Source organism: Hippopotamus amphibius, chromosome 12 (genome assembly GCF_030028045.1).
Source record: "Hippopotamus amphibius kiboko isolate mHipAmp2 chromosome 12, mHipAmp2.hap2, whole genome shotgun sequence".
Classification (NCBI taxonomy): domain Eukaryota; kingdom Metazoa; phylum Chordata; class Mammalia; order Artiodactyla; family Hippopotamidae; genus Hippopotamus; species Hippopotamus amphibius.
The window spans coordinates 99,436,058-99,449,893 of NC_080197.1; the positions used below are offsets into that span (position 1 = coordinate 99,436,058).

The 13,836-nt window shown below is 58.8% G+C and overlaps 1 protein-coding gene across 2 annotated transcripts in view; it reads left to right on the forward strand.

Annotated features, from left to right (window-relative positions):
* The first annotated feature begins 1,198 nt into the window (after positions 1-1,198).
* The window catches only part of LRP1 (LDL receptor related protein 1), a 78,334-nt gene continuing 65,696 nt past the window's right edge, over positions 1,199-13,836 (forward strand). For both annotated transcript variants that reach the window (XM_057700853.1, XM_057700852.1), the window contains exons 1-3: positions 1,199-1,740; positions 9,855-9,977; positions 12,426-12,563. In XM_057700853.1, the coding sequence (XP_057556836.1) occupies positions 1,677-1,740; positions 9,855-9,977; positions 12,426-12,563 (325 nt within the window). In that variant the 5' untranslated portion in view covers positions 1,199-1,676. The remainder of the gene's footprint in view (positions 1,741-9,854; positions 9,978-12,425; positions 12,564-13,836) is intronic.

Consider the following 13,836-nt stretch of genomic DNA (forward strand, 5'->3'; position numbering starts at 1 on the left):
AAGGGTGGTGCAAGCCTCTCTCACCTCTAACGTCAACTTCTGGCAGCCAGTGTCGCCTGCTGTCTCCCTGAACTCTGACTTCCAGACACCCGAAAGTCAGACACCCTGGTGCAGCCTCAGAACACCACCCAGAAGGGGGCAGTGGCCAGAAGCACATTCACTGGGCTCCGGGAACCGCCAGGCGCCCTGTGGACTCCAGGCAGCATTCCCTTGCGGACTCCGGCTGGGACAAATGTCTGGCACCCAGCAGACACCTCCTTAGAACTCGAGGCCTGGAAACAGAGGTCCGGAGTCCCTCATCTTATTCCAAATCCCTGTTGCTCGGAATCTAAAACCCCGACTTGGTGGGAAGCCAGTCAGAAGGTACAAAAAAACAAAACACCAAACAAAAAAAAAATGAGCCCCGACCTCTTGGGGCGAGGGGGGTGGACCTTTCTCAACCCCACCCGCTGGTGACTCACCTCCCTCCACAGCAGGGCCTGCCCCTCCCGCGCCCGGTGCCAGGCAAGCAGGGCGGGGCGGGTCCCGAGGTGGGCTCCATCCCCAAGCCCTGGGCGCGCGGACAAGCGCCGGCGTGTCCCCGCGGGTGTCCCTGTTTACTCCAAGCCGGGGAGCGAGATGGGGGCGGGCCTCGTCGGCCCCTCCGCACCCCGCCCCCTCCGCCGCAGGCCCCGGTCTTGCAAAGTCTCCAAATCAGAGCTCAGCCTCTCCCCGCGTCCTCCCGCGGACGGGCGGCCCCCGCCCCACCCCAGGCAGGGGAGACACGGCCAGGGCTCCCCCCAGGAGATCGGGCCTCTGTCCAGACCTCCCGGTCTTGGATCCCCAGACGGGGCCTGAAATCCTAGGGCAACACACCGAGTTTCAAAGAAAAGCCGCTCAACCCCCCCCCCCTCCCCGCCCCTTCAGCTCTCGAGGCCAGGGAGAAAGGCGCAGTCAGGGCAACGGGCGCTCCAGGCCCCAAACCAGCCAGCGGGGCCCCGGGCAGCCCCGCTCCCGGACCGCGGGCCAGAGCCCCGAATCTTGTCGCGGCTCTGACTCCCCCTCCCCAGGGCAGCGCGCCAAACCGGCGCATGCGCACTCCCAGGATTGCCGCGTAGCTCTTTCTCCCCCCCCCCCCCGCTTTTTTTCTTTCCCCGCCCCTTCTCTCCCTCCCTCCTCCCCCGGTCCCCTCCCTCTCCCCCCTCAGCCCGCCCCGCGGCACCTCGGTCCGGGGAACAGTGGTGCGAGCTCCAGGCCCTTGCACTGAGGAGACGGAAACGAGGGGAGCCCCCAGCGCTCCATCAGGCCCCTGGCAAAGGCTCCCCCACCCGGTCCACGCCCCCCGCCCCCCACCCCGCCTCCTCTCAATTGTGCATTTTTGCAGCCGGAGGCGGCTCGGAGATGGGGCTGTGAGCTTCGCCCGGGGAGGGGGAAAAAGAGGAACGAAGAGAAGAGCAGGGGGCGAAGGGCTTGGATTTGGGGGCAGAGGGTGCACCCCCGTCTGCAGGCCCTCCCCAAGAGGCTCCGAGCTCTGCCTCCTCACCCACGCCCCTGCTGCGCTTTGCTGAAGGGTAGGATAAGCATAGAGGAGGAGGAGGGAGGAAGGAGGAAAGGGGGGACCCCCCACCTGGGGGGGGGCGACGGCGAGGAGCCACAGGACCCGAGGGGAGGGGCTGCTGCCTGCATCAGCCCCCACCATGCTGACCCCGCCGCCGCTGCTGCTGCCCCTGCTCTCCGCTCTGGCCGCGGCCGCTATCGACGGTGAGTGAGATTGCGCGGCCCCCGCGGCCCCCTGGGGACACCCATTTCCCCAGCCCCCACTCCTGCGCTCGGATGGGAAAGGGAGACGCGGGAGGGGGTGCCTTTTGTTATCCCAGTCCAGCTGACACAGCAGCGGCCCGACGGGGGGCGGGGATGCGGGTCCAATTTGGAGGATGGGGGCCCTGGGCAAATGGTGCTTCTGGGACCCCCCCCCGGCCCAAACAAAGACCAGCGGCCTGGGAAGGGAGAAGAGGGGTCCCCCTTTTTCTGCTCCTGGAGTCTAGAGGCCTTCTCTTCCTATCTCTGGTCGGGGAGGGCCTCTGCCTCCCCTGCATCCTCCACCCCCCCACCCCCCATCTGAATGGTAAAGGAATCCGGATTTGCAATATACTGGCGGCAAAGGGGCGCGGGGGTCCTTCGGCAGTGGCCTCGGAATCTGGAGGAGGGAGCCGGGTCGAGGCGCCCCGCTGGGCAGAGGGCAGGCGGGACCGGGGATGGCTGTGGGTCGGGAGAGAGAGGGCCGCAGGAGGGCCCCCTGCTTGGGTGTGGAATCTGGGCCCTTGGAGGCCTGGGTCCAGGATCTAGCGGGCTGCCAGTCTGGGTTCCAAAATGAGCACTTCCCCCTCTCAGGGCCTCTGTCAGTAGCCTGGAAAGGGCTGTGTTGGGGGGTGTCGGGGGTGCGGGCAGGCGAAGCTCTATGACGTTGAATTTTCCTTCTTGATTCCTGGGAGCTTTGAGATGAAAAACGTCAGATGTCATCATTGGGGAAGGGGACTGGAGAATGGCCTGGAATGCTGAGGTGGGAGGGTGGAGGAAGTCTGCTTTCTTCCTGACTTCTGGCTTGATCACAGTTTGGGCTGGAAGGAGAGCTGGAGGTTGGATGGGGGTTGTGGCTTATGGCTATGCCCGCAGCCCCCGAGTCCCTGCTCCTGTGTTTATTTCTCTCCACCGTTTCCCCTCCTCCCCCATACACACACACTTTGTATACTGCAGTTAGGTTTGGGCTAGAACCGTGTCCTTTTGGAAAAATGGGGTGCCCTCTTCCCTTTTTTTAATATCAGCTATTTTCCCTCTTACTTGTGCGTAACTGGTTCAAGTCTTACTCAGGCTTTGAGCTGGGGTCATGGTGTTGGACTGGGCTGGGCCCCTGATTTGAGAAGACGTGGGATCTCATCCTTTCTTGTCATTTTAGTCCTCTCATCCAGGGAAAAATCTGAACCCAATACCTTCATGCACCCCTCCTCCACCTTCTAAATGTTGCCAGATTGGGACAGGGAAAGTTTTTCTCTGAAACCAGATTATCTCTCTCTCTTCCCCTCCCCCCAACTTGCTTCGGCTGGGGAGAGAGGTTGGGGGTCAGGAAGTAGCTGTGCCCAGAAAGACAGTATATTCAGTAGCTCTCAATTATGCCATCTTGGGGACTCTGTCCACCTACCCACCCCCCACCCCACCTCCGTTATCTGCCCTGGAGGAGGCGAAAGGCTCTGCCCTGAATACCCTGCAGACCAGCCTTGCCTGTGACTTGCTCGGTTCGTCATGTTGTTTCCTCTTGTTCTCAGCCCTGGGAAGTGAGAGGGGAAACTGAGGCAGAGAGATGTGGGTTCAGCGGCTTCTGGGAGAGAGAGAAAAACATTTTAAGAGAGAGAGAGAGAGTGGCCCATCAAGAACCCCACGAGGGAAGGTGGATGCAGTTAGGCGGCAGGAAGATGGGGTCCCTGTGGAAGGTCCCCGGCCCGATCAGGAATGGCCCCAGGAAGCTTCCCCCCCACCCCCACCCCCACCCGGGGGTTCTAAAGCAGTTCTATCTGCCACACCAAGTTGGTGAGTGGCGAGTGGAAGAGGGAGACTGGATGTGTTTTCCTTAATGGCCTCCCACCCTTTCGTAAGTTTCCACCCAACCCACAGCTGTAACCCCAGCTCAAACCAAACTCTATCCCAAGTCCTGGGGAGAGGACCCCTCCCCAGACACACGTTAGTGTTCTCACCTCAGGAGTGTGTATGAATCATCAGTGCCCCCCCCCCCCCCCCCCCCGTTCTGGGGGCTGGGAGAGAGAAACTGCACAGACCTGTGGGGCCAATGTTGTCCAGGACAGCCTGGGGGCTCCTGTAGCCCCACCCCTGCCCTCAGGCCTCAGGCCCACAGACACAGGGCTTTCTCCTTCGTTTCCGGAGAAGGGCACGTCCTGGCTCCAGCTTACCTGACTCAGTGTCTCACCTTCCTTCCTGCTGCTTTCCTTCCAGGGGAGCAACCCAGGGTCCTTCTCCACCGCTTCTGCCTTCTCTGCTATGCCCGAACCCAATCCCCAGGGGCCCCTTCTCTTTGGGGAGCAATGTCACTCCCTGCTAGTAGACAGAATTGGGTATACTTGTTACCTGGAAGGATGGAGAAGCAGATGGAATGGGGAGTGGGAAGAGGGGTTACTGAGGTCCCTGCTGAGATTAGGAACATTCTGTAGTGGGGAGGGCTGGCCGCCTCCCTCTCTCCTACCCATCTCCACATGCCCCCCGGGGCCAGTGCACTACCAGTTATCAGACAAGCTGGACAGTTAAGTGAGTTCTGAGGCTGCGTTGTTTGCCTCCTGGCTCTCTGAGAGATGGTTCCCAACTCTTTTCTCCCCTGGTCAGACTCAGATCCTTGAACATCTCCCCTCACCCTTGTCTTTCAAACCAGGGACATATGGGACATCGATTTGGGGATGGAAGGGTATTTGGATGTTTGAGGCTGCTTGTCAAGACTTCCTTGCCTCCTAATCCTGCTCCCGCTTCCTCCATTTTCTCTGTATTTTTTTTTTTTGTCCCCAGCCACTGCCCATTACTGGGCCTCTTAAGGATGTTTAAGGATGTCAGTGTGGGCCCCGGCCAGAGCCAGATCCTGTCCAAATCCCCCCAACTCTTCAAAACTCCTTGCTGATCTTTGGGAAGCCCTTCCTTACCACGCCTCACTCTTTCCTCCTGCCGTGGTCTCAGGCTCTGCATATCAGAACCCCAAGCCCAAGGCTTCTGCCCCTCTGTAGTCTCCTCTTAGGGCTCTCCCCCCACCCTCGGTGAACTCTCCAGCATTCAGGTCCTCCAGCTCTAGATGGGGGCTTCTGATCTTTGGGGAGTCTCAGTGTGGTTGAGTGGGACCATGCAAGGGTCCCTGACCTGGTGGAGCTGGGTACTGAATGTGAGTGTTTGAAGAACCTAGACCCGTGCCCCATTGTTCAGTCCCAGATTTCAGCCCGGTTAGCCGGATCCTGCGTTGTTTGGAGAAGGAAGCAGTTGCCTCCCGATTGCTTCCGGTGCAGTGGCCCTAGGCCCCAGTGTAAAACCTCCCTGGGAAAGAGGTGAGGGACAGTGGGGGGAGGTATTTATCCCTCTCGCACCCCCAGGGGAGATGAAAATCTCTCCAAGACCTTGGCTTCCCTGTTGAAGAGCTTCAGTCCTCCTTCCTCCCACCGTCCCAGTTCTGTGGGAGGCAGGGGTCCCTATTCTGAGTCTCCCATGGGTCAGACACTGCTAGGGCAAGGCCTCTGTTTGCCTAAGTCAAGGTATATGCTTCCGCACCCTGAGTCTCAGAGATGTTATTCTCCCGGTTCATCCCAAGACAACTGTGTCGTTATACTGGCAACCTCTGGGCTGAGACCCCTTCCTTGGTTTTTGCCTCTGTCTGCTGTCGGTGTGTGCTGGCTTGGCCTCGAAGAACCTCTGTCTCTCATCCTCCTAGTTCATCTCTCTTCTCTCATCCTTCTTGGCATTCTCCGTCCTGTCTCTCTCAGTCTCTGTCTCTTTCTTTGTCTCTACCTGTCTCCATTCACCTCCGTCCAGGCCTCTTGCTATCTTGAAAGCTACCTGGGAGCAGAAGTCTCTCTTGGGCTTTCCCACGTGCTTGCCATTTTGGAGTTATTCTTCCCCGCCCGGGACAGACTTGGAATATCCAGTTCGGCAGTGAAAGGTCTCCCTCCACTTTCCTGCAGGTTCCTCTCTCTTCTTCCCCCTCCACTAATTTTGGAGAGGATGTTTCTGGAAGCAGGGAACTTGATACGCTTTGTGGGTTCAGTAAGAGGGAGAATGCAGATAATTCAGAAAGAAGGGAGGTTAGACTTCTGGCAGAACTTCCTCATGACCTGAGAACTGGAGCAAGGTGAGGAGGACGGGTCAGGAGCTTTGAGCTTTAACTTCTGCGACACGTAAGCTCTGTGTGTGTCGTGTGTCGGGGGGTAGGTGGGGAGAGCTTCTAAAGGCCTGGTGAGAGATATGCTGACCTCTGGAGGCATGCGAGGAGTCTGAATTTTTGCTTGTAGGGAAAGGAAAAGATGGTGGGGAGGTCAGGCTAATGTCCTGCTGAGTCAATATTGACTCAGGATGGAGGGGGAGACCCTTCCCCTCCCCCAGCAGCCCAAGCCATCCTGTCTGTCTGTCCGTCCAGGCCGCAAAGCAGAGGCCCAGACTCAGGAATGACAAAAATGTGTCTGAGACTCACTGAGCTGCGGGAAGGAGCCACCGGGTAACACCCAAAATACATAAAATTCAGTGAAAAGCTCTCGCAGAGGGTCTGGGGGGCCCCTGCTGCCCCACCCCCATATGTTTGAAAGTTTAGATTCCTGAAGGCTCTGCCCGCCACCCTCTGGCCACCCGCTGGCCACCCCCGGCTCCTCTGTTCCCTTAGACATATCATGTGGCTCCTTTTAGAAAACAGCCCCCGTTACCCAGCCTGTCTCTCCCTGTGCTGCGTCTGCTCTTGAAAAAGGGCCCCAGGGCTCTCTTTCATGCTCACCCTGCCTCAGGTCTCCTGGGTCTTTAGGAAATCTCACCACCTCTCTTCCCCTCCATCTCTGCTCCCGAGGGGATCGAGGGATGGGTCCCCTCCTCTGGAGAAGACTCCCTCAGGCTGTACTTTCCTGACTCCCCCTCTTCTCTGGTCAGGCGCTCTCGCCGCCCTCCCCACCCTGGCCCCGAGGTCCCAGAATGGGACCGGACGACAGCCAAGGCTCAAGCAGGGCAGTGGGGTCCGTGTTGTGTCTGGATGCACACCCAACCCTACACCTCCTGTTCTGGCTCCAGCTTGGTGGCCCTGGGGGCCATGACTGGGCTGGGTGCCTGGGTCTGAGGGGGGGCAGGGGTGTTGGCCAGAGTTAGCATGGCGGTCACATTCATCTCCGGGCAAAGCTGAGAACAGACAGCCCCTGTGTCCTGGCATTCTCCCTGCAACCTCGCTCGCTCTGCCTCCCTAGTCCTCTCCTCCTTCTCCCCCCCTTTTCCCTCTCTTGTTCCTTTCTGTCTCCTCCACCCTGTCCCCTCCTCTCTGAGGAGCGCTGAAGGCCACTGCCACCTCCTGCCATCCCTCCCCCCGTGACCGTTTCCCTTCCTCATGTGGCTCCCGCGTCACGGCCAGTGAGACACCACCCGCTCGGTTTCCAACCGCTCTGTGCCTCCGTGTCCTCACCTGGGTGATGGGGGTGGCAGCAGTGCCCACGTCACAGGGTTTGAGGCTCTAGATGAGTTCATACGTACAGAGGGTTCCCGCTCCTGGCTGACACGGAGTGACCGTGCGGAAGTGTTAGCCCGTGTCCTTAGGAAGCCCCCGGTCTCACGAGGGGCGGGAGGCGGCGGAGACCACTGGCCACCCCACGGCCTTCCCTCACCCGCGGCCTCAGCCCGGGGGAGTGGGGTGGCCGCTGGCTCTGAGCAGACTGCAGGTGTCCCACCCCAGCCCCGCTGCACTCCCTCCACCTCCGAGCCCGGCTTCCCTTGGCTGTGTCCACTGCCCCAGAGCAGGCTGTTTGTTTCTTTCCCCCCCTCTCGCCCAAAGGAAATCAAAGACAGGCCTCGGCCTTCGATCTTGAGATTCCTAGGGCTTTCTCCACCATCCCTGACAGAGAGGAAGGTCTCTCACGTCCCTCGAGGTCCGCGTGCGGCCCTGGCCCTCAGAGCTGTGCCGCCGCAGCCCCTCTGCCCCGGCCCGAAGCGGGGGGACGGGGCCTGAGCGCCCTTCTGCCTTTCACCCCATCCCCCACTCCCTCCCCTCTGCAGGAACACATCTGGTTTGTGAATCTCCCTCATTCCAGCTTTCCGAGTTTGCCAGCTGCTGTTTCCTCTGTCGCGTTCAGGCCAAACATGGGGGGGGGACAACGTGAGGGCCAAAGGAGGAGGGGATCGTGGCCGGGACGCGGAACACAGGGGAGACTGGCGTGACCAACCAGTGACCTCAGGCCTGGGCTGTGAGTTCTACCCTGGAGAGGAGCGGGGGCGTGGACTGAGTCCAGGTGGGGGTGGCGGCGGCACGGGGGCCTTTCTGGGCTCCAGGCAGCCCATCTGCCTCTGAATCCCGGTCCAGCCCCCTCTCCCCCCCCCCGCCGGTCTCGGCTGGCCAGGGGAAGAGGACCCTTCTCCAGCATGCTAACTAGGCTGGCGGGCCGCTTCCCCGGGAAGACCTCACAGCTGGCCCAGTGGGGCAATGAACTCAGTATTATCCACCTCCTCAAGGGGCCTTTATTCCCTGCTGGGGGGTGGGGAGGGGAGGGGGACTCCGGGGCGGGGGGCCTAGCCAGGCCATCCTTGATGTGTTTCCTGAACTCGGCTCTCATCCTGGCCAGGGGCCTGAGCGCAGTCCCCTCTGCCAGAGCTGGGGGTCAGGGAGGGAGGACGCCTTCCCAGTGTGGCTCCCCTCGGACTCATCCCTCCCTGCTCAGAGCCCTGACATACTTTCCTCCTGCTGCATCCCAGCCCTGAGCTCACTCTGCCCCGCGGTCATGCCAGGGTGCTCTGGCTCTTGAGGGGCCGTCTCGGCCCTCCCTGGCACCCCAGTGCCTAGGACAGTGCCTGGCACGGAGCCGGTCTCCAGCGCAAGACAGCCGCGGGGAAACGGGGTTGACGCAGGCCAAGGAAGAGGCGATGAAGGCCTGGGAGACTGCGGGGTGGGGGTGGGTAACGGCCGGCGTGGCTTCCTGCGGAGGGCGTGGAGGGCGTGGTGACGGCCGTGGGAGGAACCGCTCCTGAGACCCTCTCGGTGGGAGTGGGGAGGCTGGGGCGCGCTGGCTGGTGGAAAGCGTAGAGCCGGCTCAGCTGGTCTGAGTCCTGACTTCGTCACTTGCCTGCTATGTGACCCCCTCTTCTCTGAGGCTCGGTTTCCTCATCTAGGAAGTGGTGGTATTAGCAGGACCTACGTTGTCATGGTCTAGAGAGGATTAAACGAGATGATACATGGGAAGAGCTAGTTTACCACATTTCCCGGCACATACTGAGGTAACAGTGAGGGTTAGTGTTACCATCGTGAATTCATGCCTGGAGAATGGGGTAAGAGAACGGGGTGGAGCAGAGGGAGGCTGGAGGGGGTGAGGGGTTATGGCAAAGAGGTCCTGGATATAGGAACTTCACTGGTTGGCTGGGCTAAAACCAGCTCCTACAGGTCACTCCAGCCACCCCCCTGCCTCGGCTCTCCAACTCTGTCATCCTGAGCAATCTTTGGTGCCTCTTACCTCTGAGGGCATCTGCTGAACGTCTAACCAGCAAGGGAGGCTGTGTCTTTAGAGAGTGGAGGTGTAGGCAGGGCTCCTGTGACGATACCATCTCCAAGCCACGGCTGTGCAAAGGGTACCCCAAACACACATCCCACCTGGGGGCCCGGGGGTTAGGAGCTGGAGATGGGCGGGGTGATGGGTTCCAGGGACCAAGAGTGTCCCAGAGGGTGAAGGAGCAGAGAGGTTAGAAAAGACGAGCTTTGGACCTCTAGTGAGATAGTGAGAAAGATAAAGAGAAACCATGTCAAAGGCCCAAGTGCCCCATCACTCTCAGTCAGCAAAGTGGGGGTGCTGGTGTCTGACCAGCGTGACAGGGAACAACAAGGGCTTTGACCCTGAGGACTAGGGGAGGGCGCACGGAATAAGTCGCCTTCGGGACGGAGTGGGGGTGATAAAATGTGCTCCCTGCGTCCTTCCCGCCTCCCCTCGCAGGTACACAGTGTTCCAGGCGTGACCCTCCAGCCACCTGCCCCCCCAGCACCTGGACTGTGGGTCAGAATCTGGGCCAAATGGAGTCGGATGCTGGGGAAGGAGGAGGAGCCCTAGAGGGCTTTAAGGCCATAGAGTTGGCCTCCATCCTTCATTCACACCCCTGTTTTCTTCCTTTGGCCCTAGTCCCTAAGACTTGTAGTCCCAAGCAGTTCGCCTGCAGAGACCAGGTCACCTGCATCTCGAAGGGCTGGCGGTGTGATGGTGAGAGGGACTGCCCGGATGGATCTGACGAGGCTCCTGAGATTTGTAAGTACCTTTCCTGGATCCCTCCCCCACATCACTGATCTATCCCTTTTCCTTTTGGGTGAGGACAGTTGAGCTCTAGCCTGGTGTGGACCTTGCTCTGTGATTGTTTGTAAATGACACAGCTAAAGCTGCCCTCTCCCCCTCTTCAAAGAGCCCGACAGGGTGCTTGACATGCTCAGAAATGAGCTCGCTCAGCCGCTATGCCCCCAAGCCTGCCGGAGACTGTGTTCTCTGGGCTGACAGCTTTGCTGGAAGGAGAGGCCCAGGCTTCCCTTCCTCCTGGCTCATCCGCCCTCTTCCCACCTCTGAGCCTCCGGACCCCCGGGTCTTGCTGGGTCCCCTTCCTGTCCTCAGACTTCCAGGCCAAAGGCCACTGGCTCTCGCTCAGTCTCTGTACCAGAAACCCCACCCCTGCGCGGTTTCCCGCCTTCCCCCTCCCCCTGCGCTCAGTAAGTGGTGTAATCAGAGGCAGCTGTTTAAACTGGGAGAAAGGTCCCCACCCAGCCTTTACCCTGCCAGTGGGGGGTGGAGGACTTGCTGGCGGGACCCTAGAGTCCTGGGCAGCTGGCAGAGTCCCCACCTTCAGCCTCTCCCCTTCTCGCCTAATCTGGGCCAGGGTCTAGGGCACCCAGCATTCCTAGGTCTGTCTCTGTTTTCTCTCCGGCTTTATCCTGTCCCAGCCCCATCTCCACACCCTCACCCATAATTATTAGGAGTAATTTTAGGGCCGGAAAGGGAGCCACCAGTTTTCTCTGCCTGACCCCCATACCCAGCCCTGGAGATGTAGGGGCCAGGGATATTCAGCAAGTGTTTGCATGGTGGGGTGGTTCAGCCTGGAGCGGCTTCTTGTCTGATGCCACCTTTATGTCCCACGTTTCTGACCCCAGTGCTTGGCATTTAGGATAAAGAAAGCCCTGCAGAGGGCCCACATCTGGCTCTTTTTATCCATCATTCCTTTAGTTTGGTGCAAACCCCACCTATATACATCCCCACACTCCCCACTCATGCACACTCCTGGACCCATCACGCGCACACTCAGCCCCTCCCGGGCACTGACTCACCCCCCCCACCCCGACATACACAGAGGCAGATGCTGCCACAGACATGCTCTCACAGCAACGCGGAGTCCACACTCTGAAATGGGGTGCAGAGACGCGACCTGCACCATTACAGATGCCCCCAGACACACACAAGCCCACACTCGCTCCCAAAAGGACGTGGAAATGCACAGACTGAGGCCAGAAGCACCAGCACCCTCGGAGATTCACAGATTCATCCTCACTCCACACCACGCCACTCCACAGTACACATCTCCCTCACCTGTGCGTGTGGACTCCTGTGGACTCCTACCAGGCACAGGTGGACAGGTGCACTCACATGCAGACACTCGCTCACGCCCTGTCCAGTCTTGGGATCCAGTGGGCAATGGTCTGTCTACCACAGGCTCAGCCAGCATCTTAGATCACCTGGCCTCCTTAGAATCCCCTGAGGAGCTCTACCATGCCCTTCCCCCCAGCCCATCAGCTTGGGCAACAAAGGAAGTATCGAGAAGTCACCAATGGGCCACAACCATGACCGTTCCCAAAGCCTTCCATCAGGCAGGATGCTCTGGGGCTGAGGCTCTAGAATAGGACGTCCAATAGAAATATAATGCAAGCCATGTATACAATTTCAAAATTTTCTAGTAGCCACATTCAAGAAGGTCAAAACAACTAGGTGAAATTAATTTTAACTTTATTTTATCCAGTGTATCAAAAATATCATTTCAGTATATTATTCGTATGAAAGTATTAGTGAGATCTCCTGTATCCTTTTCTGTGGCTGTTGTACAAGTCTTCGAAGCCGAGGCACGTGGCTTGCAGGATGTTATTTCCCTGACCAGGACTGAACCCAGGACCGTGGCAATGAAAGCACCGAGTCCTAACCACTGGACCGCCAGGGAACTCCCATTGTTTTTTCGTGTGTCTGTTTTTGTTTGTTTTTGCCAGTGTGGGTTTTATACTAACAGCTGAAACTAGTTACATTTCAGATGTTCAATAACCAGGTATGATGCTGCATATTGGAAAGTGCAGTTCTAGAAGACTCGGTCCAGCTCTCAGCCCCAGGCTCTGTGTCCCGGGGAGCTATGGGAAGAAGGTGTACTTTGTCTCCTGAGTGTAGAATGAGGAGGCATTGGGGTCCACAGGGTGGGGCATTTGGAAAGTGGACTCTCTGCTAAAACCTAGTTCTCCCCACAACCTGGTGGCTCCCAGGTGTGTGGCTACTATTGGGAATGGCGTAGAAGATCTCAAGGTTGAAGAGTCTAACCAGGCCCTAGGGCTCCTGAGATCCGAAAAGTGCAGGTGCCTGAAACCCCAGTCTCAGTTCCCCACCCCTCCCCCAGTGAACAACTGGCCATACAGCCTCTGTAGCCAGTGTGGTCACGCTGGCCTTTGCATCTGCCCCCAGGTCCACAGAGTAAGACCCAGCGATGTCAGCCGAATGAGCACAATTGCCTGGGCACCGAGCTGTGTATTCCCATGTCCCGCCTCTGCAACGGGGTCCAGGACTGCGCGGATGGGTCGGACGAGGGGCCCCACTGCCGAGGTAAGGGCTCTTCTACCCCTCTGTGCCAGGAGGGTACGGTGAGTTCTCAGCCCGGCATCGGGTGGGTGTGCAGGCCTGCCATCCGAGGATGGTCCTCGCGCCTTCCGGCGGTGAGGAGGCCTTGTCCTGCTCTCCTGCAGCCTGGACACTTCTCTGTCTGTGTGTGCAACACACCACTCTCCCTCTCCAGTCCCCAGTTTCCCCCCTGTGACATGAGAGCTTTGTCCTAGATCAGCGTTTTCATAGTTTTTATTTTTGTAAATAGTGGGGTCTTCAAATGGTTTCTTATGTGAGTATGAACAGAGAAGAGCAGATGCTGTGACTGAAGCTGGGACAGGGCGGTCTGGAGTTTTGTTCGCCTGCTTCCCCCTCCAGGGCCCCCAAAAGTGTCTCCCAGGAAGTGTAGATCTTTGAAGCTCTCTGAAGCTGCTTGATGGGAAAGTCACCCAGGCTGAGGAGGGAACTTTAGAATGATAGGTCAGACGTCCTTCCCACCTGTGGCTCAGGTCACTGGCTCTGCAGTTCTTCCCCTGGAGGCCCCCACGACCCAGGGAGAGTCTGGATCTCACGTGAGCGATGGAAGAGATTCCCAGATTGGGGGGGTGGGGTGGGCGGAGGGCCTCAGGCCTGCGAGTCAGAGAATCGGGACTTCTGCTGCCCTCAAGGTCTGGATCGGGAGCAGGAGGCTGGCTTTGTGAGGCCCTAGGCAAGCCCTGGGGTGCGGGGCCATCTTCCCTGGGGGGTGGGGACCGTGTCCTGTGTCTGTAACGTGTGTCAGAAAACATCTGCCTGTGGGAAGAGACACATCTGGATCCTGTTCACTGAGGGCAGGGAGTGTGGAGCAAGGGAGTTTGTGGAAGATTTTTATCCTTTCCTTTGGTTGATTCTGCATGTTTTTGCCTGAAGCTTCTGGAATGGGATGCAGAGTGTGGGCCTAGGGGCTGACTTCAGTCGCCACGCACGTCCCATCTTATGGGATGGTGCATGTTCAAGTTTGCCTGCTTTTGCATACCTGGTCAGTATCAAAAACAATCAAAAACCTCAAAAACCTAGGCTTTGAGCGTCCTTCTCTGATATTATAGAAGTTGGACCTCGTCATCCTCCCACCCCATATCCAGAAGAGAAACTCTTGTAGAGTTTCCGGAACAAGCGCTCTTTCCCCACGTTGTGGGGGACGGCTGGGTGGGGCGGCACATTTGGGCCCTCGGGCGGAGGCGGGGAGGGGAGGGAATAACCGGGGCCTGGCCCCCCATCCCAGCTCTTCCTGGCAGGC